Source organism: Neoarius graeffei, chromosome 6, assembly GCF_027579695.1.
Source record: "Neoarius graeffei isolate fNeoGra1 chromosome 6, fNeoGra1.pri, whole genome shotgun sequence".
In the NCBI taxonomy this organism is placed as follows: Eukaryota; Metazoa; Chordata; class Actinopteri; order Siluriformes; family Ariidae; genus Neoarius; species Neoarius graeffei.
The window spans coordinates 27972059-27998991 of record NC_083574.1 but is presented as its reverse complement, the minus strand read 5'-3'; the positions used below and the strand labels follow the sequence as shown (position 1 = coordinate 27998991).

Here is a 26933-nt window from a genome sequence, read left to right as displayed (position 1 = left end):
AAGATGTGACTTCTGTAAGAGGGGCAGCGATGGAGCTATAATTCCTGATAAACTTCCGATAAAAATTCGCAAACCCCAGGAAGCATTGCAGCTCCTTGCAAGAGAAGAGAGTGGGCCAGTCCGAGACTGCCTTGACCTTGTCTGGGTCCACTTGGACCTTACCAGGGGAGATGATGAAACCCAGAAAGGAGATTGTGCACTTATGGAATTCACATTTCTCTGGTTTAACGAAAAGCTGATTTTCTAGTAGCCACTGCAGAACTTGTCTGATGTGTGAACGGTGAGCTTTGAGCATGGGAGGAAAGATCAAGATGTCATTGAGGTATTTGAGGACAAACTGGTTGAAATCTCATAAGACGTTGTTAACCAGTGCTTGGAAGATCGCTGGTGCATTAGTGAGGCCAAAAGGTAAGACCAAGTATTCCAAGTGGCCGGTGGGCATATTGAAGGCTGTCTTCCACTCATCCCCCTCCCTAATGCATACCAGGTGATGGGCCCCCTGCAGCAGCTCAAAGGCTGTGGCCATGAGAGGAAGTGGGTAGCGGTTCTTGATGATGATGATGATCTCATTTAAGCCTCAATAATCAATGCACGGTCTGAGAGACTTGTCCTGCTTGACCACAATAAAGAAACCAGCTCCCACTGGAGATGATGATGGATGAATGATGCCAGCCGCAAAGGACTCTGATATATACATGTCCATAGCCTGTTTCTCGGGGGGAGGGGGGGGGAATGTGACCCCTGGGGGGAGTGGTACCAGGAAGCAGGTCAATAGCGCAATCATAAGGTCAATGAGGAGGGAGCCAGATGGCCCATGCTTTACTGAGTACCTGACTAAGATCCCAGTATTCCACGGGGATGTTGGAAAGGTCAATGGAGTTTTCAAGGCTGGAGACTTGGGAGGTGAGGGGAGACTTGGGAGGTGAGGGGAATCTTGGCAGAGGACAGGCAAGTGGCTAAGCAGCAGGTTCTCCAAGAGAGGACTGTACCATTACTCCAATTCAGGTGGGGATTATGCAGGCCAAGGAAGACCAAGAACAATAGGCTCATGAGAGTTATTCATAGCAAAGAAAGAAATAGACTCCACGTGATTCTCCGAGATCTTAAGAGTGAGTGGCTCTGTGATGTGGGAGACAAGACCGAGTTCAGTGCCATTGAGTGCCCTGGTGGTTAGAGGGTGATCTAATTTCCATAGGTTGACTCCCAGCTCTTCTGCAAAGGAGGTTCTGATGAAGCTTTCGTCTGCCCCAGAGTCAATGAGTGCCTTTACCAGTTCTGAAAGATGATCTTAGTGGGAAGCACTGGCCTCTCAGCAGGGGAAGACTGCATCAGTACACTTACCTGAATCCCTGTTGCTACTGGTGGGCAGGCCCTTTTAACAGGCAATAAGAGACAAAATGTCTGGGTTTGCCACAGTAGAAGCAGGCCCTGGTCTCATGATGACGCCTTCTCTCCTCAGGGGTGATTTGGGTTCTGCCTAACTGCATGGGCTCCGGTTCAGGGGAAGCACTGGCCTCAGACGAGGAAGCAATGTCCTTTAGTTCGAACCTGAGGTTCCTTCTTACACTCCGTTGGCATAACCAGGTAGCCACCTGACCAGCTAGGGCCACAAGACCATCCAAAGTCTCAGGGAGGTCATGAGGGGTGAATTCATCCAATACAGAGTTGCTTAGTCCATGAAAAAAAAAATATGTGTCATACAAGGCACTGGCATTCCAGTCCACAGTTGCAGCCAAGGGACGAAACAATAGCATAGTCATAAACTGTTTGGCTGCCTTGCTTGAACCTCATTAGTCACCTTGCTGCCTCCTTGCCCTTGGGTGACTGGTCAAAAACCTTTTGCATCTTCTCAGAGAATTCCTTGTAACTTGCACAGCAAGGGGTCCCAGCATCCCAGACTGCTGTTCTCCACTTCCGAGCCCTTCCAGTCAGAAGTGTGATGACATAGGTGACTCGAGAGCTCTCGGAAGGGAAAGCAGAGGCCTGGCGTGCCATCGACAAGGAGCACTAGGACAGGAATGAGCAACAGGTCCCAGGCTCTCCATTATAAGGCTGTGGGGCAGGCAGTGGCTCTTGGGGCTGTAGAGCTGGAACAACTGTTGGAGCAATGGGTGAGCAGACTGGCACAGGTGCTGGTTGACTGGAGTTGGCATTCTGAAGGCTCTCCATCTGAGAGAAGAGTTTCTGTAAAGTGTCTGTGATGGATGGCAAGCTCTGATGGACAGCTGAAATCTCCTGCTGGTGATGACCCAGAATAGAGCCTTGTTTGGTCAAAGCAACTAACTGTTTAAGTCTGCTGGGTCCATTCCTCTGGCAGGATTGTTCTGTCATGGCCAAATGGCAATAGGAGTAGACTAGACCCAAAAGCAGACTCACATGCACTTGGAGCAAAGAAGGCAGGTCTTAATCCGAATAGTGGAGGGGAGGAGCCGAAGGGAGAAATACAGGAATGTGTAATTGGGGGGGGGGGGGAACGAGATTAGAGATCAGCTGCCACATGAGCGCAAAATGAAAAAAGCATAATAGGGTCCAGAAACGCAGTCCTGCAATGGGAAAGAGCTCTCAGTTCAAAGCTCGAAGAGCTTCCACATCAGGGAGAAAAAATGCGCTCACCGTCTCAAATGAAAGGTAAAGATATGCACAGAAAGAGCAAAATTACACCACAGCATGCAGCAAGGTAACAAAATAATCAAATACAAAAACCAGGGAAAAAGGCGAAAAAACATATCCTGAGGCGAAGACAATCCCGTGCCGAATGAGTATCCAAGCAGTATAATATAGAGTTGTGAATGAGCTGATGAGACACAGGTGTGCTGACCGCAGCGTGGGGAAGGCTCAGGGAAAGAAGTGAAAGCTCGGATCAGGACCCAGCTGGCTTGTGACAAACTTCCTTCTGCTTAACTCTGACAAGATACACGTACTTATACTAGGACCACATGCAGCTAGAAGTAGGTTTTCTGATTACACAGTAACTCTGGATGGCCTTTGTTTCTTCACATGCAGCAATAAAAGATCTTGGTGTTATCATTGACTCCAGTCTTTCATTTGAAACTCCTGTCAGTAACATTACAAGGATAGCTTTCTTTCATCTCAGAAATATTGCTAAGAAATATGACATTACATGATGCAGAAAAACTAGTTCATGCTTTTGTTACCTCTAGGTTGGATTATTGTGATGCCTTACTGTCTGGATGTTCCAATCAGTGCATAAACAAACTCCAGTTAGTTCAAAATGCAGCAGCAAGAGTCCCTACTAGAATTAGAAGATGTGACTATATCACTCCTATCTTATCCACATTGTATTGGCGCTCAATTAAATTTTGTATTGATGATAAAATACCACTATTGACCTAGAAAGCACTGAACGGTCTTGCACCACAGTACCTGAGCGAACTTCTAGTCCTTTATAACCCACCATGCGTACTTGGATCAAAAGGTGCAGGCTATCTGCTGGTACCCTGTATAGTGAAGGCTACATCAGGGGGCAGAGCCTTTTCTTACAAAGCCTCACAGTTTTGGAACAGCCTTCCAAGTAGTGTTTGGGACTCAGACACAGTCTCAGTATTTAAGTCTTCTCAGTATTTACATCTTCAATGCATTGACCTGGCCATATCAGACCATCAGGCAATTCTGTTTTCCATCCCGGTACCCCACCGCAGACAACGCCGTTTGCGGTCCATCACTTTCCGCAACATTAAGAATGTTCCTCTGCCTCTTCTTTCTCAAACCTTAACGAACCATCTCACACCCCCGGATACTGCCCTCCCAGTGGACACCCTGGTCGAACACTACAACACAGCACTCTCAACCAGCTTGAATACTCTGGCTCCTACCATCACGCGATCTGTCTCTTTCTCCCGTCCAGCTCCCTGGTTTACCTCTGAGCTGCGCCTCATGAAAAAATCTGGGCGGCGCCTCGAGCGACTCTATAAAAAATCTGGCCTTACTGTCCACCTGGAGGCCTACAGGGACCATGTGGAGAGCTACAAGCAGGCCCTCACCACAGCCAAGACACGCTACTACTCCACCCTCATCAACAACCAGCAACACCACCCAAGAAAACTTTTCTCAACTATCAATCGCCTTCTCCGTCCTCCTCACTCACCCCAACCATCTGATCCTGCTGAACTGTGCTCCAGATTTCAAGACTTCTTCATCGCAAAAGTCAACACCATCCACCAGCAGCTAGTATCTACATCCCCGGCCACAAACCAAGCCCATGATGACACGCCTCCTGGCATCCACCAGCCATGGCAGGACATCTCCACCCCTGCTGCCTGTCCACCGCAGCACTACCTCTCCTGCTTTGCACCACTGGACAATGCCCAGGTCACCGATTTAGTCTCCACAGCCAAGTCATCATCCTGCCTCCTGGACCCCATGCCCTCCACCCTGGTCAAATCATGTCTTCCCACCCTCTGCAACACCATGACCACCATCATTAACACATCCCTACAGTCTGGAGTTGTGCCCACCACCTTCAAAACCGCTGCTGTCATCCCCACCTTGAAAAAGCCTGGTCTGGACCCTGACGATCCCAACAACTATCGTCCCATCTCCAACCTTCCTTTCCTTTGTAAAATCCTGGAAAGAGCAGTGGCAGCCCAACTTCAGCAGCATATGTCCCACCATGAGCTCTTTGAACCACTACAATCCGGCTTCAGAGCCCACCACAGCACAGAGACTGCTCTTGTCAAAATTACCAACGACCTCCTCACTGCTGCAGACAATGGACTCATCACCATCCTCATTCTCCTGGACCTCTCAGCAGCTTTTGACACAGTCTCTCACTCCATCCTCCTGAAGCGGCTCTCAGAGTTCACTGGACTATCAGGCACAGTACTCCTCTGGTTCCACTCATACTTATCCAACCGGAAACAATTCATCACACTCAATGACTCCCGCTCCACTACAGCAACCATCAGCCACGGCGTTCCGCAAGGTTCGGTGCTTGGCCCCCTTCTTTTCACCATCTACATGCTCCCCCTTGGACAAATCATCCGTTTCCATGGTCTCAACTTCCACTGTTACGCTGATGACACACAACTATATATCTGCACCAAACCCTCTGCTCAGCTCCCCCCAACACCGCTCACTCACTGTCTGCGTGATATCAAAACATGGATGACCGACAATCTCCTCAAACTGAACAGCAGTAAAACCGAGCTCATGGTGGTGGCACCGGCGCCACTGCTCAGGAAGGTTGGGGATCTCCATCTGAACATCGATGGCTGCTCCTTCATCCCATCTCATGAAGTCCGTAACCTTGGTGTTATCTTGGATTCATCACTGTCTTTCCAGTCCCACATCAAAAATGTCACCAAATCTGCTTTCTTTCACCTCCGCAACATTTCCAGACTCAGGCCCTCACTCTCTAACACTGTTACAGAGACTCTTATTCATGCTTTCATATCATCCCGCCTAGACTATTGCAATGCCATCCTGCTTGGTCTGCCGAATAAGATCACAGACCGACTGCAATATGTTCAGAATTCAGCTGCCAGGATTCTCACAGGCACCAGGCCCTGGCAGCACATCACCCCCATTCTCAAACAGCTCCACTGGCTGCCCATTAAATCTCGCATTTCCTACAAAGTCCTCCTCCTCACTTACAAGTCTCTCCATGGTCTGGGACCCCATTACCTCAAAGATCTCCTCCATCCCTACTCCCCATCAAGATCCCTGCGGTCCTCATCCAAGGGCCAGCTGGTCATCCCCCGCACCAGACTTAAGGCCACCAGCGATAGAGCATTCTATGCAGCTGCTCCTTCTCTATGGAACAGGCTACCCAACACCATCCAGAATGCTCCTTCACTGGCAGCGTTTAAAAAACACCTTAAAACCCATCTCTTCATGGAGGCCTTTGGCTCCTAGTTTCCACAAGCACACACGCACACACTTATATGCACCCACACACACACTTCTACACTGACACCTTGTTAAGCGACCTTGGGTATTTTGAAAGGCGCTATATAAAACCAAACTATTATTATTATTATTATTATTAAGTCTAGGCTGAAAATGTATCTTTTTAGTCAAGACTTTTGTTAATAGTTTTTATTAGGTAAAGGAGTAGATGTGAGGGTCCTCAGGCATAGTGTGTTCTGGTAAACTGGGATGTATGGATGCGGTCATTCCCCCCCACTTGTTCACTCGGGTTTGTTGATGGTGGAGTGGCTAGCTGCTTTACACTGCAAAAATGATATCTTAACAAGTTAGAATATCTTGAATATAGTTGAAACAATCTAGCATTTCCTAGGGGGGTTGTTGATGGTGGAGTGGCTGGCTGCTTTATGTCCCAGGGCTCCCTCATGTCTGTGTTATCTTCTGGCTCTCCTCTTTTAGTTATGCTGTTACAGTTAGTCTTGCCGAAGTCCCTGCTTGCATTTAGTGCAAATGTATACTGTTGTTCTCTTTAGGTGACATTGGGCATACCTAACAACCTGTGTTTTCTCTCCCGTCTCTTCCCTCTGTCTGTTGTTCTCTATTGAGTTACACATAGATCCTGAGACACCAGTGGTGCTGACCTATTCTGTTCTCCGGACCTGCCTGGTCCATGCTGATGCCCTACATCTGGCTGGAGTCTCATCACATTGCCCCTGTAGAGGATGGCCCCATATGGACAGTCGAAAGTCACAGTTGGAAGATGGCTCTGGACACTTGCAGTAATGCATTTATGGCTGAGGACTATAGTTGACTTGCTAACTTTAGGACTGCAGTTGCCATGAACGGTTTTGCACTCAAGTCTCCATCAATGAACAGTTTATAAATTTAACAAAACAGACTTCATGTTAAAACTATAATGGTTTTCCTGTTTACACAGCAGTACTTTTTGACTATATACAACAGTTACAGAAGTGAGTTATTTATAAATCACGCTATTTGTTATCACCCAAATGAGAATGGGTTCCCTTTCAAGTCTGGTTCTTCTCAAGGTTTCTTCCTCATGTTGTCTAAAGGAGTTTTTCCTTACCACCGTCACCACAAGCTTGCTCATTGGAGATAGATTAGGGATAAAATTAGCTCATGTTTAAAGTCTTTAATTTTCTGTAAAGCTGCTTTGCGACAATGCTGTTAAAAGTGTTACACAAACTTGACTTGACCATAAAAATGCCGCCTGTACACTTTAACTCAGTGCTAAGTTGAGTAGTATCAGCAGTCATCTCATCCTTTTATTGATCCGTTGATCACCGTTCTCAATAATTTGTAGTGATCAACACCTAAGCTAGGCTAGTTAAGCCTTTGTCTCATGGTGTTAACACATTCAATTCGTATGTAGGACTGGATGTTATAATCCCTAAGAACTGACTTTACTTGGTCTGTTGTCCTGCTGAAGGGGATGGGGGGGTGATATTGACCACTTGTGGCTGGTGACTGGGACACATCGTCAGTTGTGTTCCCCAGCATCACTGGGTGTTTCAGCCTTTTATTCACAATGCACCCTTTGCTGAGGCAGGCCCACCACAGGTTGATCAGACCTGGGTGTGTCCCCCAGAGTCACTGGCCTCCCCTGGTGGCCCAAGTGGGGTCCTTCCTCTTCAACTATAGCCAGTGGCTACTTCTCTCCGCTGTGTCTGCAAGGGCTTTTGTTGTTTTCCGGTTTGCCTGCCCCCTGATTCCCAGTTCCCCAAGAAGTTTAACCGTGGAGTTGGCCACAAAGCCCCTGCATCCAGCTTCAATTGGACGCAGTTTGATCTGGTCTCAGGCTGGTGCTGGCAATTTCTTTAGGGAAGATAAGTTTGTGGATTACATCCACAAGCATCTTCCAATCCCTGGCTGCACTCAGAGAGGATGCCTCTGGCCGTGAGGAGTTCCCTTTCCAATTTTGGCCCTCTCTATGAAAAGCTATTGTGAATGGGGGCACCTGCTGGTCATTAATGGGTAGTTCGTTGATAGCTTTCCTTTTTGTTTCCATCTCGGCTGCCAGGCATTTCAAAACCTGGTTGTGCCTCCATGTGTATCTGCCTTGTGATAAGCTGATGTTGCATCCCACTAAGATGTGTTTGAGATTAGCAGGACATTGAGCAGACGTTAAACAAAGGGGACAGGTGGGATCTTCTCCAAACCAGTGGTGTAAATTAGTAGGGGAAGGGAGAACATCACATGTAGCTCGAATAAGAAAGCTTATGCTGTTTGCTTCTTTGTACCACAGGTCTTTCCAGGTGATGTTTCTTTTCACAACATCCTTCCATCTTGTCCAGTGTCCTTGTGAGGCTTGAGATACCGCTTTGGCAGTCCTGCCAGCTTCTTCTTGCTGATGCACCTCGTCTACCACTAGTCAACTCCGCTCTGCTGGTGTAGCTTTCTGCCAGGTCGGTCTAGATGTTTCTAGCTCAAAGCCCCCTCTCCCTTGCTGAACCTGACCCACCATGTCGCAATGTTGAGCTGATTTTGCTTCGTGGACTGTTCTTGTTGGGTTCTACTTCCTTCCTGTGTTGAGGGTGATGGCAGCCTCTCACTACTGTATCCTGAGATTCTTTGAGAATCATTTCCAGTCTTACCTTAGAGCATTTGTACTCCTCAGTAAGACTGGAGATTGGGAGTGATAGGGCTCCATTTCCATACAGGGCTACGCTTGAGGCATCTTGGTAGCCCTAGCCATTTCCTCATGTAAAAACTGATCAGCTTTTCCAATTTGTATGCATGGGATATAGCTACCTTGTACATGGTAAGGGGCCACAGAAGACGAGGTAGTAGGCCAAACTGGAGGCACCACACCTTCAGTTTCCCTGGGAGGGCTGATTTGTCTATATGCTTGAGGCCAGCGATTGTGTCTTCTTTCAGCTGTTGGATCTGCTGTGCATCTTTGAGGTTTGCATCATACCAGCGCCCTAGGCTTTTTATGGGCTTCTGAAGGACCATTGGTATTGCTTCATTTTCTATGCAAAACCTGTCATTGTTGTTGATTTTGCCCTTTGTTATAGAAATACTGCAGGATTTGGATGGTTTAAGTTCCATTCATGCCCACTTGATATTGTCATGGAGTTTGTTTAAGAGTCCCTTGGCACAGGCTTTTGTTGATGTTAATATGGTCAAGTCATCCATGTAAGCACAAATTGGGGCAGGCACAGTCCGTTCTGTAGTCACTGTCCACCTACCACCCAGCGTGATGCCCTGATGATCAGTTCCATCAACATGGTGACTATCAGGGGGGAGATGGTACAACCTGCCATGATGCCCCTTTCCAGATGTATCCAGCCTGTTGTATAGTCTCTAGTTGTAACACAGAATTGGAGATCTTGAAAGTAGGCTTTAACAAGCTTTATGGTGGACTCTGGGACCTGGAAGAAGTGGAAGGCCATCCAGAGAATTTTGTGGGGCACTGAACCAAAGGCATTTGCAAGATCTAAGAAAAGCATGTGCAGGTCTTTTTTTTTTTTTTTTTAAACATATATTTATTGGTTTTTCTGTTAATTATAACAACATCAAACACAACGAACATCATAAACGTATGGCAGTACAAATAATAAAAATAATACATAAATTAAATAAGAATTAAATAATACAATATGTATACACATACATATATAATACATAAACATAAATAAACAAACAAAACTAATAATTATAATAGATACCACAAATATTAAATATAGGTTACATCATACACTCCCAACAACAAATCAAATGCCTTTCATTATCTCATTCCTCCGCTGTCCCCCCCATACCCCCAACCCTCAACAGTTCCAGAAAAATCCTCCAAATGATGTAGAATTCAGAAGCCCTCCCTCTAACAATATAGGTCAGTTTCTCTAGGGCCAAACCCGATGTTAAGTTATTTAACCAGTGGTTAAAAGAGGGGCAACTAACATTCTTCCAACATAGTGCAATACAGCGTCTGGCCTGCAGTAAACAAAGGTCAACCAGTTTTCTTTCTTTACAAGATAAAGAACAGTCATCTGGATAAATGCTTAAAATACACAATTTAGGGCACAACGGTACAGGACAACTTGTGATCTGAGAGATGTATTTCAACACTGAACTCCAAAATTTTTGGATCTTTTCGCATTGCCATAAGCAGTGGTACAATGTACCTTGGTGGATGTTACACTTATAACATAGATCGGGTATATTAGGATCAAATTTATTTAACTGTACAGGAGAGATATATGTTCGCATTATCCAATTAAATTGTACCATTCTCAATCGAGTGTTGATAGTTTGAGTGTGTGTTTTCAAACAAATTTTACTCCATTCTGAGACTGTAATATCGTCTTGTAAGTCTCGTATCCACGCCTGTCTCTTACAATCAGAGTTTTCTTTATAATTTTCAATCAACATGTTATAAAACCGAGAGACCAGTTTTTTACCCCAACAGTTTTTTGCCACGTGTGTTTCTAAGATTGAGAACGGAGGTTGCTGTACAGAATTGTTTAGATGTGCTAGGATAAAGCTTCTAAGTTGTAGGTATTTGAAGAAGTGTTTTTGTGGAATATCAAACTTTGCCTTTAACTCATTGAATGACATTAAAGTATGATCCTCATATACATCCTGTAGTTTTTCTATGCCCTTGTTCATCCATGTTTTAAAACCCATATCGTTTTTTGTGGGTGCGAAGAGATCATTACCCCAGATTGGGGAGAAGCAAGATAACCCTAGGGAGTCTCCCATCATTTTTTGAACTACATGCCAAACAACAATAGTGTTTTTTACAAAAGGATTAGTAGTACTCTTCTTTAATGTTTTAAAGGATGCTGAGTATAGATAACTATTCAGTGACAAACCTTTTGTGGCTAGTTTTTCTAAATTTAACCAGGGCAGGAGAACACCCTCAGAAAACCAAAACATTGTGGCCCTCAATTGCGCAGCCCAATAGTACCACTCAAGATTTGGCAATTGTAGCCCTCCCCTATCGTAAGGCAAATATAACAGGGAAAGTCTGAGTCTTGGCTTCCTATTGTTCCAGATGAAATTAGAAAGAAGTTTTCTGGCCCTAGGAAAAAAGGAGGGAGGAGGGGAGAGAGGAACTGACTGAAAAATGTACAAAAATGTTGGTAGTATAGTCATCTTTATAATGTTTATCCTACCCAACAACGAGAGAGGTAGTGTTGTCCACCTAGTGATCTCTTCTGCCAACTCTGCTAACATGGGCTCATAGTTGGCAGCGCTAAGATTACTTATCTTTGGAGTTATTCTGATGCCCAGGTACTTAAATCCGTCACAGGCGTTCACAAATGGGTGGGATACTGTTGGTTTCTTCCTCTCTTTTGCAGTTAGAAACATAATAGATGACTTCTCTTTATTCACTTTAAACCCAGAGATAGCACCAAATTGACCAAGCAACTCTAAGAGAGATGGTATAGATTCTGCAAGATGTGATAAAAATACAATGGTATCATCAGCGTACAGTGCTGTATTATGTACCGTTTCTCCAATCTTAATACCATGAATTGTGACTTGTGATCTGATCGCAATTGCTAACGGTTCCATGGCTAATACGAAAAGTAGGGGTGAAATTGGTGACCCTTGCCTTGTGCCTCGAAATAACTTGAAAGGCTGAGAGGTAAGGTTATTAGTAGATACCATTGCAAAAGAATCCACAAGTAAAATTTTGACCCATCTACAAAAGTAATCCCCAAAGCCAAAACGCTTGAGTACCTCAAGAAGATAGGGCCATTCGACTCTGTCGAATGCCTTTTCCGCGTCAAGTGAAAGTATTGCATTGTCAGAGGATTCTTCACACTCGTGGATTATATTAAGGACTCTCCTCACGTTATGAAATCCCTGGCGATTTTGCACAAAACCATTCTGGTCCCCATGTATAATGGCTGGTAGGACTCTCTCAAGTCTCATAGCTAGAGCCTTAGCTATAATCTTTGCATCAGAATTTAAAAGTGATATGGGCCTGTACGAACCGCATTCAGTTGACGTTTTGCCTGGTTTTAGAAGAAGAATAATCAGAGCACTACGTAAAGAAGCGGGTAAGCAACCTGTTTCAAAGGATTCCAAATAAACATCTAATAATGGGGCTATTAATTTTATTTTAAATATTTTATAGATATCTATCGGCAGCCCATCTGGACCCGAAGCCTTACCTCCTCTCATGTTTGTAATTGCATTAGAAATGTCATCAAGGTTTAATTCCCTATCCAGTTCATTTTTTGTATCATCAGAAATACAGGGAATGACCAATCCATCCAGGAGACTGTAATGATTTAGCTGGTTTGTAGGGCTGTCAGAATTATAAAGAGTTTTATAATATGAGACAAAGGTGTTATTTATCTCTGTGGGATTTGTAGATAATTCTCCTTGTTCATTCCTAATTGTATTAATGGCTCTGTCGGATTCCAGTTTCTTTATCTGCCAAGCTAGCAATTTACCCGGCTTTTCACCCTGATCATAAAAACTTTGTTTCAGTCTTGTTAAACCATCTTCAGCCTTAAGCATAGAAAGCTCCTCGTATTTAGCTTTAAGAGTTCGTAATTCTAGTTTTTTGTGTGTAGAATCATCTATAATAACCTCTCTTTCTAATTCTTTAATTTTAGAATCTAATTCATTCATTGTCTGTTTAAATTTGTTAAATTTGGAGCTGGTGAAACTTATCATTTGTCCTCTAATATATGCTTTAAAGGCTTCCCATCTAATGGCTGCTGTTGTTTGATCTGTGTTAATTGAAAAGTAGACGTCGATGTGTTCTCCTACAAATTTCATAAAATCTGCATCTTGAAGCCATTTAGGGTGTAAGCGCCAATTAGCCGAGTGTCTATTCGTTTGTCCCACGTTGTAAAATAATGAGGTTGGGGCGTGATCTGACAAAACAATGCTATCATATACACAATTAGTTATACTGGTTAGCAGAGATGAGGAAATTAAAAAATAATCTATTCGAGAGTGGGTTTTAAATACTGCTGAGTAGCACGAGAATTCTCTTTTGTTGGGGTTATGAGTTCTCCACGGATCACAGAGATTGAGGTCTTTCATGTATTGTAATATTTTTTTCCTTGTATGAGAATGGGATGTATCTATCCCTGACGAGCGATCAAGCTTCGGGTCTAAAACGCAATTTAAGTCACCTGCCAATATTATCTTACCCGTGAGGGTGGCCAACGACAGAAATAGATTTTCAAAAAATGATGGGTTGTCATCATTGGGGCCATATACATTAACCAAATTAATATTCTCTCCCAATAGAGTTCCTTGAACCACCAAAAATCTACCAGCTTTATCGTAAATGGTGTTGTTTACTTGAAAAGGCACCGAATTATGAATTAACACCATGACCCCTCTGGAGTGAGAAGGGAAACAAGACGCTAGCACTTTGCCTGGCCATCTCCTATGTACTTTCACCAAATCCTCCCTAAGTAAATGAGTCTCTTGGATAAACACAATTGATGACTTAAGATGTTTAAGCCTGGTAATAACCTGTTTAAGTTTAGTCAACTTTACCATCCCTCTAACGTTCCAAGAAGTAAATTTGAAATTATTAATTGAAGTCATCTAGTCTTAGTAATACCTCAAAATGTACAGCGTAGCATCATCTTTGGTTATTGGTAAACCCGTTAAGTATCTGTGTGTTGTATTGGAAGTGCACCAGCAAAACACAACATATTGTAAACAGCACAGAAAAACAAACATAAAACTTAAAATCTGCCATACAAGAACCCCCTTAGCTGTCAACCTGAACAAGACAGCTAATCGCTCATCCCCACCCTCCCCCTTACCTTGGAATGCGGTTGTGAGCACGCACTGATCCAGTGTAAACAAGGGAGCAGCTAAACTCAACCAAGCGGTCATTATAACAGACCAAAAGAAATCAAAACAAACAAGTCAAGTGTGACTTCTGGCAAAGATATAACCTACACAAACATGTGAATATAGAATGATCAACATAATCATTTTGCAGCTGAACTCTTAACAAAGAAAGCAGGCTTTCCCGTGAATATCCACTTCTCCAGTGAACGAATGAAAGTCCGCCTACAATGGGCACGAGGCAGTCTCTTTTAAAAGATTAAATGGAAGACCCCATCTGTGGCAACAGAGGAATGATACAAAAAATATAAAAACAGCAAATTCTTATCAGAAGAAGGGACAGAAAGAGAAAAAAAAAAGGTGACCGCATAACCAATATTCTTGTGTTACTGTCCCATAAAGTCCACAATAACTTTCACAATATGGCTCTTATAGGCGAGTAGTAAAGGATACAGCAGTCAGACTAGTTAGTCTGTGAGTCCTCAGTGTTCTGTAGTCCTTGGATGAATTTTTCAGCATCTGCTGGGGTTTCAAACTCCCGTGTTCGTCCATCAGACGTAACTCGTAGCTTTGCTGGGTACATTATTCCGTATCTTATGTTCATGGATCGAAGCTGTTGTTTTACCCGATCGAATCCCCTTCTTCGTCGGTGGAGGTCCACCGACAGATCCGGGAAGAACATGATCTCTTGACCGTCGCAGGTAACTTTGCCTTTGGCCCTGGCTGCTCGCATCACCCTGACTTTATCTTGGAAGTTTAAAAACTTCACGATAAGGACTCTTGGTGTAGCGGGTCGATTAGATTGTGACCGGCCGGGTAACCTGTGCGCTCGCTCGATGAGCGGTGGTCTTGGGAATGTCGCGGGTCCCAGCGCCTCTGGGAGCCATTTCTCAAGAAAAGCCACCGCGTCATTTCCTTCTATCTTCTCTGGCACGTTAAGAAGTCGCAGGTTGGAACGACGAGAACAGTTTTCGAGCTCGTCTATTTTATTCGTGAGGAGAGTCATTTGTTTAGCTAGCGCATCCGTTTTGCCTTTCTCTGAATTAACGGTGTCCTCCACGTCGCTAATGCGCGCTTCTGCTGCATCCATGCGCACCGAAAAGTCTTTCACGTCTCTTTTGACGTCTAGGATAGCTTTCAGGACCACATCAATCTTAGTGGAAAAGTCATTTCTGATCCCGTCGAGTACCTGAATAATGTCCGTGTTGTGGGTCACTTCAGCGTTCACGTCCACATGAGGCCCGGGGCTAGCTTCAACTGTTGAGTTAGCTGCTAGGCTGTTAGCATCCGAGAAATCGTCTTCCTCGCCCGGAGAAGAGTGAGTTTTAGATTTGTTTTGTGCCTTCTTTGCGGGCATATTATCAACGGTGTATACTGATATGTCGCCGCAAATGATAGTTACCACTGTTTATGCAGTTAAAGGAAAATTTACAGGATTTCCAGAAAAAATCGCCAGGAGCTCACAAAAAGACGTGTGCTCAGTTCAGCGCCATAACCACGCCCCGTGCAGGTCTTTTTTCTCCTTCTTGGCTGTTTGTATTTGTTGCCATATGACATTTGTATGTTCTAGGCAACCTGCAAATCCTCGTACTCCTGCCTTCTGAACTGATGTATCCACCAAGTTGTTATTCAGCAGGTAAGCAGACAGTCTTTGCACCACAACACTGAAAAAATATTTTGCCTTCTACATTCAGTAGGTAAATTTGCCAGAACTGATTGATGTTTGACGAGTTCGCCTCTCTTGCTACCAGTACTCCTCCTGCACTTTGCCATGCCTTTGGAATGATCTGTTTCCCCCACACCACTTTCATTAGGTTCCAAAGGTATTTCAGGATGCCCGGAGCATTTTTGTATAGCTTATACGATATACCATTAGGTCCAGGAGCTGATGTTGATCTTGCTCACTTGACAGTGCTTTGAACCTCTTTCCATAATGGGGGCTTTGTGTCCATCTGATGCTCAGGTGGGGGGACTGGTGGGATGTCATGAGGGATTCTAATTGGTTCATTTTGTTGACTGTCAATGTAATTGCTTCAAATGCTCTTCTAGATCTTTTCTCTGTACTGTTAGGGTTTTGCTCTTTTCCTTAGAAAACAGATGCTTGACGAACTTGTATGGATCCTTGAAGAAGTTAGTTCTTGCTCGATCCTTTTCCCTATGCTTCTTTCTCAGGTTTTCTGCTCGTTGCAGGATTGCTAGTCCTTGGCTTATTTCATCTTGCAAAATGTTGATCCCTTCCTTTTCCTCCTCTGTGGCTTTTCTCCATTGTTTCTTGAGTTGGCGTCTGTCACCAATCTTTTCATTCCTTGTTGTCTTCTTGACACAGGTTGAATAGGTCCATCTTTTTTGTCTCTCTTCTGCTTAATTCTAAATCTTTCTGCACCATAGTTGTACATGATGTCCCCCATATTCTCCAATTTCCTTTCTGCTGGACCCTTCAAGCATTGTAGCAGTTGAAACAGATCCATGTCTATAGTTTCCCATTCTTTCTTCATGCAGCATTTGGGCCACAAGATGTCTGGTTTTTTGTCCTTGGTCTTCCGTTGTGCTTTTCTTTGTGGTTGGGTGGGCACTGAGCTTGTAGTTGTTAACTCTTGTGTGCTTTGTTGGTTTTCGCTTGCGCTTGGGATGATACTCTGCAGACTGTGGAGGTTATCCGGCCGCTGGGCTTCACTCGACTTATTCGATCCACTTCTAAGGAAGTACTGGTCAATGCGAGTTCCCTCTGCTAGCTTTCTTAAGCACTTGCTCTTGCCCTAATGGATCTTAAGGCCTTATTGTTAACTTACTGTAACTGTGGACTTCATTATTCGTCTCTGATGGGAAGAGGAACACATGGCTCAGTGTGTCATATAAGCAAGTGAATGATGGCTGTAATTGCAGGAAGAATGTTTATTTAGTGATATAAAATAAAATAACTATGTTAATAATTATGTTTCTATATAGGGTACACTTTAATTGGGGCCCAGCTCTGTTGTGTGATCCTCACCATTATTTTGTTTCTTATTTTATTTGGTAAAAGTTTAATAAAATAAAACAAAAAAACAAAACAAAAATAAAACAGGCAGGCAAACAATTCAAAAATGTAAAACAAAGGCAAAGTCATGAAACAGGCAATGATCGAGTGAGGCACAAACAGAATAGCAGAGGCAAAGATGAAAGGCAGAGTCCAAATGCACAAAAAGTTAAAACCAGAAAGCCAAGACACCAATACAAAGCTTGTATACAAGCTTTGTATACACAGGTACAAAGCTTGGTAATATGAGACACTAGGTACAGCACGTATACTTCATCAAGTCTGTGTGTTTACAGAGTGCTGCGCATGTGTTGTCACAATGAGTTACATTGAGTTTAGTGACAATAAGTCAGAGCCTTCAAAAAAATATCAGCATCACGTCTGCATGCAACGCAACTTGGCTTGTTATATGCGAAGGTTTGTAGTAAAAGACTTTGTTATAGCGGATTGCAGTATACATACTGTACATACATACATGCATACCCACATGACACAGGGTCAAAATATACATACAAAGTTTTACCTTTTGCAGATGCTTTTGGTAGCCATCCACAAGTTTCTGCCAGAATTCTGGTTGGATATATGACCACTCTTCTTGGCAGAATTAATAGAGTTCAGTTAAATTTGTTTCCTGGCCTGGACCCGACTTTTAAAGACAGTCCACATATTTTTTTGATAGGGTTGAGGTCAGGACTTTGGGAAGGCCATTCCAAAAGCTTAATATTAGCCTGCTTTATCCATTCCACAACCAGCTTTGATGTGTTTGGGGTCATTATCCTGTTGGAATACCCAATTATGTCCAAGTTTAAACCTTCTAGCTGATGGTTTTAGGTTATGCTGTCTCACCATGCTTAACAGTTGGTACAGTTTTTGCGGTTGAATGTCTCACCTTTACTCCTCCAAACGCATCTCTAGTTACTGTGGCCAAACAACTCCATCTTTGTCTTATCTGACCATAAAATCTTTCTCCAGATATGGCTTTTTCTTTGTTCATGTTGTCTGGTGCAAACTTTAGTTGAACTTGAGGGTGTCAATTTTGGAGCAGGGGTTTCTTTCCTGGATGGCAGCCTCTCAGAACATGTTGATATTAAACTTGTTTGACTGTAGACAGGGAAACTAGTGCCCAGCACTATCCAAACCAATTTCCTTTCAGCTGAGGGTGACAGTTTGGGTTTTCTTCCAGACTTTGGGAAAATGGCTACACCTCTTAACTTCTACTTATCAAACAAACCTTTCTTATGTTGGCACAGAGAAGCTAAAAGTTGTAGTCAATCATGATCACTAACAGGAAGTTAAGAGCCCTTAGCAAGTTAAGACATTCATGTCCATGATGAGTGTATGTAAACTTCTGACCACTACTGTATGTGTGGGGGGCTATACATTTGGGAGTAATACTGAATAGTAAACCTGATAGATGAAAAACGATTCACCTGTCCACCATGTGTAGGAAGTTTTGGATCATTCCTCTGGCTGTTTCCATCATCTCAGATAATATGAGACCATTTAGCACCCAATATGAATCCCTGTTGAATAAATAAATAAATAAATAAATAAATAAAATGGGATCACGAAGGGTGTTCATCTGTCACCATGTATGTATATTCATGCTTGTCTCACCAGTAGTAAAACTCAGTGAAGCGTCCCCCTGGTACAATGCCTGGATATGGGCAATATATTATAGAGTACATTTGAGGATTGTCTCTCACATCATTACTGACCTGAGAAAAGAGAGGACGAGAGAAGTGAAACTGAGATCCACCAAGAAAAATTGTGATCATCCAGATTTTTTTTATTATTTTTTTTAACTGGACAGACCTTTCGGCCAAGTGATTTCCACAAACCATGCAACTCCTCAGCCCAGCTGCGAAGTTTTGGGTCAGATACCTTGGACAGCAGTTTTGGCCTGCAATCAAATATAAACCATTTTATTCTATCCACATTCACTGGATATGAGCAATCGCATGCTCTGGTTGACTACTCTACTATTCGGCTCTCAGCTCATATACCATGAGTAGAGAAAAACAAAATGGCGGAACATGTTGCTCCAACCAAGGACAAAAATATTGTACTCGAAAAAAAAATTATCAAGTATTTAAAATAAACAGAAATGGCTAAAAGAATATAGTCCCAAAATACAAAAAAGAGCAACAAAATATGGAATAAAAGTAGTTGATGGTAAGAACATATCTTCTTGTATTTTTCAAGAATAATTATTATAGTATTTCACAAATTGCAAGTCATTTCACCGGTTTGTTTACATTCTAAGCAGAAATGATTGTCAGATGTTTTGTATAAAGTTTTTATTTATTGAATTTGCTAAAAATAAAAATGCTCTGTTTCTCAAAATCCGGTGAATGTGGATAGAATAAAACAATTATTCCACTCAATCTTGTCATACATGGCTTATAGCCAACTCAGCCAATGAGGTGCGTTATGCCATCAGCTCATGTACGACTCGATTTCATGGAATAACTGTTAAATATTCTTCCATTCTGGCAGTAGGATAAATACTTTTGAATTTTATCCATTACACTTCAAACTGAGGTCTTACTTGGCATGCCAGTCTGGAGGGCTCCATGGCTCAAACTCTTTCCCACTGTTTGCAAAGTACATATTCACAAAAACTTGTAGATCTGAAGGAGGAACTGTCCCATTTGGAAACCTTTGTGTTAGGTTGGAGAAGGCATCTAAAACAATATCTACATGGAGTGAAAAATCAACAGTGAGATAAGCAGACAATGAGCAAATATCAAAGGCAAACCACCAAAGCAATGCGGTGCTCTCACCAGGTACTGCAGTCAATTTCATATCCACATAGGCCTTGTTGTCGTCAAACAATTTGGCCATCTGTACCTGTCTTAACAGCTCTCCTGTACAGTAGATCTTACTATAACAGAATCACATGCATAAACACATTAAAGAAGTACCGCAGTCTGTACACACACCTGTTCAAGGTTGGGAGCTTAAATATCAGTGGCTTTTTCTCAGTCAATACTGTCAGCTTGGTGCTCTTTCTATGATTTTCAAAAAATACTACACATGCATTGTTGAATAAGTTAAACACCCAAGCCATACTGTACATGTATTTGATCCGCGACAAAAATTTATCCCCAGCCAATCAATGTTTTATGGTATTCTACCAGTTAGTGAGTTGCAAGTCAGTGAGTCTCTACATTAAAAAAATTGACAGGCTAATAATCACTTTTTTAAATTACATAGGCTATTCCCGCACAACCTCCCAGAACTCTGTGCTTGAAATCACAACCACTTGCGTTTAGCAGTCATAAAAATGGACCCTGAGGGGTTGAGATGATGAATAGTTAGTTAAGATTTCAAAGTTAACAAAAATACTTCATCTAATATCAAGTCTGGGAGAAATAAGAAGTAATTATGGATAATGAAAACACAAAGGCTTATCTGCATGAAAAAGCTGTCTTAAAGTTCATGACAACTGGAAGTGTTGGACTCCTTTGCTAAGGAAGCTGTGGTATTTCAAGACCCAGTGGTGCTATTGAACAGTACCTCACAAGGACTACAGAGCTAAAGGTGCCCTTTAGTAGTTAAAAATACTATAACCCAGCTGTCTTTGAACTTTGTATGCAAATGATAGTACATCTTTCAAGACAGTACATGGCAAAAAAAAAATTGCATTAACAGAAGGGTGGATAGACAAGGGTTGAAGGGTTGTAGCTCAGGCTAGTGACACAGCGCCTGTCTCCTGTCTGACCCAATGATAGGTTCTCAGGGAATTACCAAATATGTGGAGGAGGTTTGTCAAAAAGTCATCCCAGAACTGAGGATACAGCTTGGGGAAAGCAATGGCTTGGTTACCTTGGACATGTGGATGGTTGATAAGAGAAAAACTGGCTATATTTATGTTACTCTGCATTATGTCAACAGCAAGTGGGAGCTAATTGAATGAGTGCTATGCAGGTCTCAGTGGGACAGTTCACTGTGTAAAATGGCACACAATATCAAACCAGCCATCAATGCATGGCCATTTCCAAATTATGGAAATTTGGCCTTGAATTCTTCTCAAAATTGGTGACAGACATAGGGACAAATATACAGTGGTGCTTGAAAGTTTGTGAACCCTTTAGAATTTTCTATATTTCTGCATAAATATGACCTAAAACATCATCAGATTTTCACATAAGTCCTAAAAGTAGATAAAGAAAACCCAGTTAAACAAATGAGACAAAAATAGCATACTTGGTCATTTATTTATTGAGGAAAATGATCCAATATTACATATCTGTGAGTGGCAAAAGTATGTGAACCTCTAGGATTTAGCAGTTAAGCTGAAGGTGAAATTAGAGTCAGGTGTTTTCAATCAATGGGATGACAATCAGGTGTGAGTGGGCACCCTGTTTTATTTAAAGAACAGGGATCTATCAAAGTCTGATCTTCACAACACATGTTTGTGGAAGTGTATCATGGCATGAACAAAGGAGATTTCTGAGGGCCTCAGAAAAAGCGTTGTTGATGCTCATCAGGCTGGAAAAGGTTACAAAACCATCTCTAAAGAGTTTGGACTCCACCAGTCCACAGTCAGACAGATTGTGTACAAATGGAGGAAATTCAAGACCATTTTTATCCTCCCCAGGAGTGGTCAGTCAACAAAGATCACTCCAAGAGCAAGGCGTGTAATAGTCAGTGACTACGTTTACATGCACATCCAAATCGAGCTGCTGTCGGTAATCGAGCTGAAGGTCCCAGCAGGGTGCCAGAGAAATCCAATCGTACATGCACACAACTGAAATCGGGCTATTGTGTGAGGTGCATTGTGCACCCGAGCCACAGGTGGCGCAACACGCCCCATCGTGTTGGTACACTTCCGGTTGTCGTCATGAAGAAGAGCTATTCAAGAGTGTAAACAAAGTTATCAGTTCCGTGTTCTCCATTGCGCGTTTTTCTCCCGTCCATGAATTTTAATATATTCAACTCCTTAAGCTGAATGAGCATGAACTCTGTCTCCTCATTGCTCCAGAAGTGCACGTTTCTGCTTGCCTGTGGCAGTGGGGGCGTGGTCAAGCGCCGGTCTGTGACAGGAGGGCGGAGCTAGGGAAGATGAGTGGCAGAATCACTTCACCTGACGGTAATTAACCTGTGTTTGTGTGTCTTCCCAGTAACCGCGCCCTATTTAAGGAGGCAGAGGGGAGAGCTCATCCCGGGACTAGAACACAGCACGCGCGTGCGTGTTTTTTTCTCTCAAGAATAAAAGTAGGCTGTTAAACTGAAAAGTCTGACAATAAAAAGCCTATTAGTACCAGAAGCTTTGTCCTGCCATCCTCTGTGCTCCACCCACACTTCAGAGAGCTCTACATCACCATTTTCTCTTCGTTTGTTCCTCCTGACCTCTCCTGCTGCTCGCTACTACTGTTGTCATGCCGACCGAGGCTGTTGTGTTTCCCGCTTGTGGTCTCGTCACTCGTCACTTCCGGAAGTAGCTCGACAACTAGCTCGATAGGGTATACATGCACAAAGTAGCTCAGCAGAAATCGCATAAACTAGGTCGTGTAGCTCGATTCCGAGAAATCAAGTTCGGTTCAATTTCAGCCGAATTAAGGTGTATACATGGCATTTTGAACTTCGATTTCAGTCGAGCAACGGCAGAAATTCGATTCTCTCTATGTGCATGTAAACGTAGTGAGTGAGGTCACAAAGGACCCCAGGGTAACTTCTAAGCAACTGAAGGCCTCTCTCACATTGGCTAATGTTAATGTTCATGAGTCCACCATCAGGAGAACACTGAACAACAATGGAGTGCATGGTAGGGTTGCAAGGAGCTAGCCACTGCTCTGCAAAAAGAACATTGCTGCTCATCTGTAGTTTGCTAAAGATCACGTGGACAAGCCAGAAGGCTATTGGAAAAATGTTTTGTGGACAGATGAGACCAAAATAGAACTTTTAGGTTTAAATGAGAAGCGTTATGTTTGGAGAAAGGAAAACGCTGCATTCCAGCATAAGAACCTTATCCCATCTGTGAAACATGGTGGTCAGAGTATCATGGTTTGGGCCTGTTTTGCTGCATCTGGGCCAGGATGGCTTGCCATCATTGATGGAACAATGAATTCTGAATTATACCAGCGAATTCTAAAGGAAAATGTCAGGACATCTGTCCATGAACCGAATTTCAAGAGAAGGTGGGTCATGCAGCAAGACAATGACCCTAAGTACACAAACCATTCTACCAAAAAATGGTTAAAGAAGAATAAAGTTAATGTTCTGGAATGGCCAAGTCAAAGTCCTGACCTTAATCCAATCGAAATGTTGTGGAAGGACCTGAAGCGAGCAGTTCATGTGAGGAAACCCACCAACGTCCCAGAGTTGAAGCTGTTCTGTATGGAGGAATGGGCTAAAATTCCTCCAAGCCAGTGTACAGGACTGATCAACAGTTACTGGAAACGTTTAGTTGCAGTTATTGCTGCACAAGGGGGTCACACCAGATACTGAAAGCAAAGGTTCACATACTTTTGCCACTCACATATGTAATATTGGATCATTTTCCTCAATAAATAAATGACCAAGTATAATATTTTTGTCTCATTTGTTTAACTGGGTTCTCTTTATCTACTTTTAGGACTTGTGTGAAAATCTGATGATGTTTTAGGTCATATTTATGCAGAAATATAGAAAATTCTAAAGGGTTCACAAACTTTCAAGCACCACTGTAGTTGCAGTCCTTTGTGTTGTTACAAGTTTGAGGAGCACTGACACATTTTTAACACTGTTCTGTCCACCACACTCATCAGCTGAGGACAATATGTTTGGTGAGGAGGTAGCTACTCTGACTCAGGCAAGTCACCGATGACCTACTTCAAGCAGACCAGCTTCCAGACTCACCTGAAATGAAATGCTCAAAGCCTCAGTGGAGACCTATTGGAATTCTCTCTACACAATGCTAGAGTTTATCAACAATCAGTAAGAACAACAGGAAGTTCAAATCAACATGTGTGTATATACAGTTATAATGTTATATGACTGTGGCAGCAGGGGTGTGGTCAAGTGTTGGTCTGTGAATGGAGGGCAGAGTCAGGGAAGGTAAATGGCAGAATCACTGCACCTGATGTGAATTAACCTGTGCTTGTGTGTCTCCCCCAGTGACCACGCCCTTTAAAAGGAGAGAGACAGCAGAGAAAGGGAGCTCTCCCCAACCTGGACACTTGTGTGCGTGCATGTCTGACTGGGAGAGTGTGAAAGGGAAAGCTGAAAAGCTAAAATAAAGTTTTTTGTAACACTCAGTTCTGGCCTGCCATGCATCTGTGCTCCACCCAATCCTTACAATGACCTGTGTGATTAACTATGACATGGTTGTTGGTGCCAGATGGGCTGGTTTGAGTATTTCAGAAACTGCTGATCTCCTGGGATTTTCACACACAACGATCTCTAGAATTTACAAAGAATTGTGCAAAAAATGTCTGATGTGGGGAGGGTCTGCAGGCTGAAACACCTTGCTGATATGAGAGATCAGAAGAGAATGAGCAGACTGCTCTGAGCTGACAGCAAGACTATAGTAATTCAAAAGACCACACCATGCTTAACACCTGTCAACCAAGGACAAGAATCTTCTGCCATCATAGGCACAGACTCACCAAAACTGGACAGTTGAAGACTAGGAAAAGACCAGGTGATTAGGAAATTTTTTTTTTCAACTGTCCTGTTTGGGGCAGTCTGTACCCATCCTCGCCTCAGATTCCTGCTCTTGGTTAACCAGAGTGATACCTGACATGGTCTTCATCTGTTGCAGCCTATCCACTTCAAGGCAATATTTTGGGCATGGTGAGATGCTTATCTGCTGACCACAGTTCTCAAGAGTGATTATTTGCATTACTATATCCTTGGCAGAATTGGTAGAGTTCAATTAAAATTGTGGGGTTTTTTTGGCACAGTATTATTTTCAATAAGGATGAGGTCAGGACTTGTTTTAAGCTTAAATGTTAGCTGCTTTTCCCATTCCAGCACCAGCTTTGATGTGTGTTTGGGGTCACTGTCCTGTTAGAACACCCAAATGTGTTCAAGTTTGTGATGGTTTGAGAGTTTCCTGAAGAATTCTGAGGTATTCCTCCTTCATGATTCTATCCACTTTGTGCAATAAATCAGTTCCACTGGTAGCAAAACAGCCCCAGAGCATGATGCTACCAGCATCATGCTTAACAGCTGGTACAGGTGCTCTTCTGTACCTCTGGTCATTGTAGCCAAACACCTTGATATTTGTCTCAATTGACCATAAAACTTTCCTCCAGAAATGTTCCAAAAGCTTCCAGTTAATGAGAGGTCTGTACCTTGGTAGTTCCTAGGTTGTTCCTGACCATCTGAACCAATTTCCTCTCAGCTGAGGGTGAAAGTTTGGGTCTTCTATCAGAAAAGTGACTTGGCAATGTCACTTGTACTGATATACAGTTGTTGGAATTGATGGTCTTGGACTCAGCAGTTGCTTAGAAATGACTCCAAGAGACATTCCTGTGTTGTATAAATCCATGATCCTCTTTCCCAGATTGGTACTGAGCTCCTTGGACTTTCCCATTGTGTGTTGGTGAATCCAATAAGTGCTATCAAACAAGCCTTTTAATGTTGGCACAGAGAAGCTACAGTGGTGCTTGAAAGTTTGAACCATGTAGAATTTTCTATATTTCTGCATAAATATGACCTAAAAAATTAGATTTTCACACAAGTCCTAAAAGTAGATAAAGAGAACCCAGTTTAACAAATGAGACAAAAATATTATACTTGGTTATTTATTTATTGAGGAAAATGATCCAAATATTACATATGTGAGTGGCAAAAGTATGTGAACCTCTAGGATAAGCAGTGAATTTAGAGTCAGGTGTTTTCAATCAATGGATGACAATCAAGTGGGAGTGGGCACCCTGTTTTATTTAAAGAACAGGGATCTATCGAAATCTGATCTTCACAACATGTTTGTGGAAGTGCATCATGGCACAAACAAAGGAGATTTCTGAGGACCTCAGAAAAAGCATTGATGATGCTCATCAGGCTGGATAAGGTAACAAAACCATCTCTAAAGAGTTTGGACTCCACTAATCCACAGTCAGACAGATTGTGTACAAATGGAGGAAATTCAAGACCATTGTTACCCTCCCCAGGAGTGATCAACCAACAAAGATCACTCCAAGATTAAGGCGTGTAATAGTCGGCAAGGCCACAAAGGACCCCAGGGTAACTTCGAAGCAACTGAAGGCCTCTCTCACATTGGCTAATGTTAATGTTCATGAGTCCACCATCAGGAGAACACTGAACAACAACGGTGTGCATGGCAGGGTTGCAAGGAGAAAGCCACTGCTCTGCAAAAAGAACATTGCTGCTCGTCTGCAGTTTGGTAAAGATCATGTGGACAAACCAGAAGGCTATTGGAAAAATGTTTTGTGGATGGATGAGACCAAAATAGAACTTTTTGGTTTAAATGAGAAGCATTATGTTTGGAGAAAGGAAAACACTGCATTCCAGCATAAAAACCTTATCCCATCTGTGAAACATGGTGGTGTATCATGGTTTGGGCCCGTTTTGCTGCATCTGGGCCAGGATGGCTTGCCATCATTGATGGAACAATGAATCCTGAATTATACCAGCCAAATCTACAGGAAAATGTCAGGACATCTGTCCATGAACTGAATCTCAAGAGAAGGTGAGTCATGCAGTAAGACAGTGACCCTAAGCACACAAATCGTTCTACCAAAGAATGGTTAAAGAAGAATAAAGTTAATGTTTTGGAATGGCCAAGTCAAAGTCCTGACCTTAATCCAATCGAAATGAAGGACCTGAAGCAAGCAGTTCATGTGAGGAAACCCACCAACATCCCAGAGTTGAAGCTGTTCTGTATGGAGGAATGGGCTAAAATTCCTCCAAGCCGGTGTGCAGAACTGATCAACAGTTACTGTAAACATTTAGTAGCAGTTATTAGCAGTTTAGTAGCAGAAGGGGGTCACACCAGGTACTGAAAGCAAAAGGTTCACATACTTTTGTCACTCACAGATATGGAATATTGGATCATTTTCCTCAATAAATAAATGACCAAGTATAATATTTTTGTCTCATTTGTTTAACTGGACTCTCTTTCTCTACTTTTAGGACTTGTGTGAAAATCTGATGTTTTAGGTCATATTTATGCAGGAATATAGAAAATTCTAAAGGTTCACAAACTTTCAAGCACCACTGTAGCTATAGTCAATCATGATCACTAATAGGAAGTTAAGAGGACTTGCCAAGT

At 42.8% G+C, this 26933-nt stretch overlaps 1 protein-coding gene across 1 annotated transcript in view; it reads right to left on the bottom strand.

Annotated features, from left to right (window-relative positions):
* treh (trehalase (brush-border membrane glycoprotein)) overlaps positions 1-26933 on the bottom strand; it is a 111238-nt gene that overhangs the window by 71881 nt on the left and 12424 nt on the right. Inside the window, exons 2-6 of the mRNA XM_060924325.1 lie at positions 19492-19592; positions 19257-19404; positions 18521-18608; positions 18323-18423; positions 18136-18228 (exon numbers count right to left, since the gene is read on the bottom strand). Of these exons, the coding sequence (XP_060780308.1) occupies positions 18136-18228; positions 18323-18423; positions 18521-18608; positions 19257-19404; positions 19492-19592 (531 nt within the window). The remainder of the gene's footprint in view (positions 1-18135; positions 18229-18322; positions 18424-18520; positions 18609-19256; positions 19405-19491; positions 19593-26933) is intronic.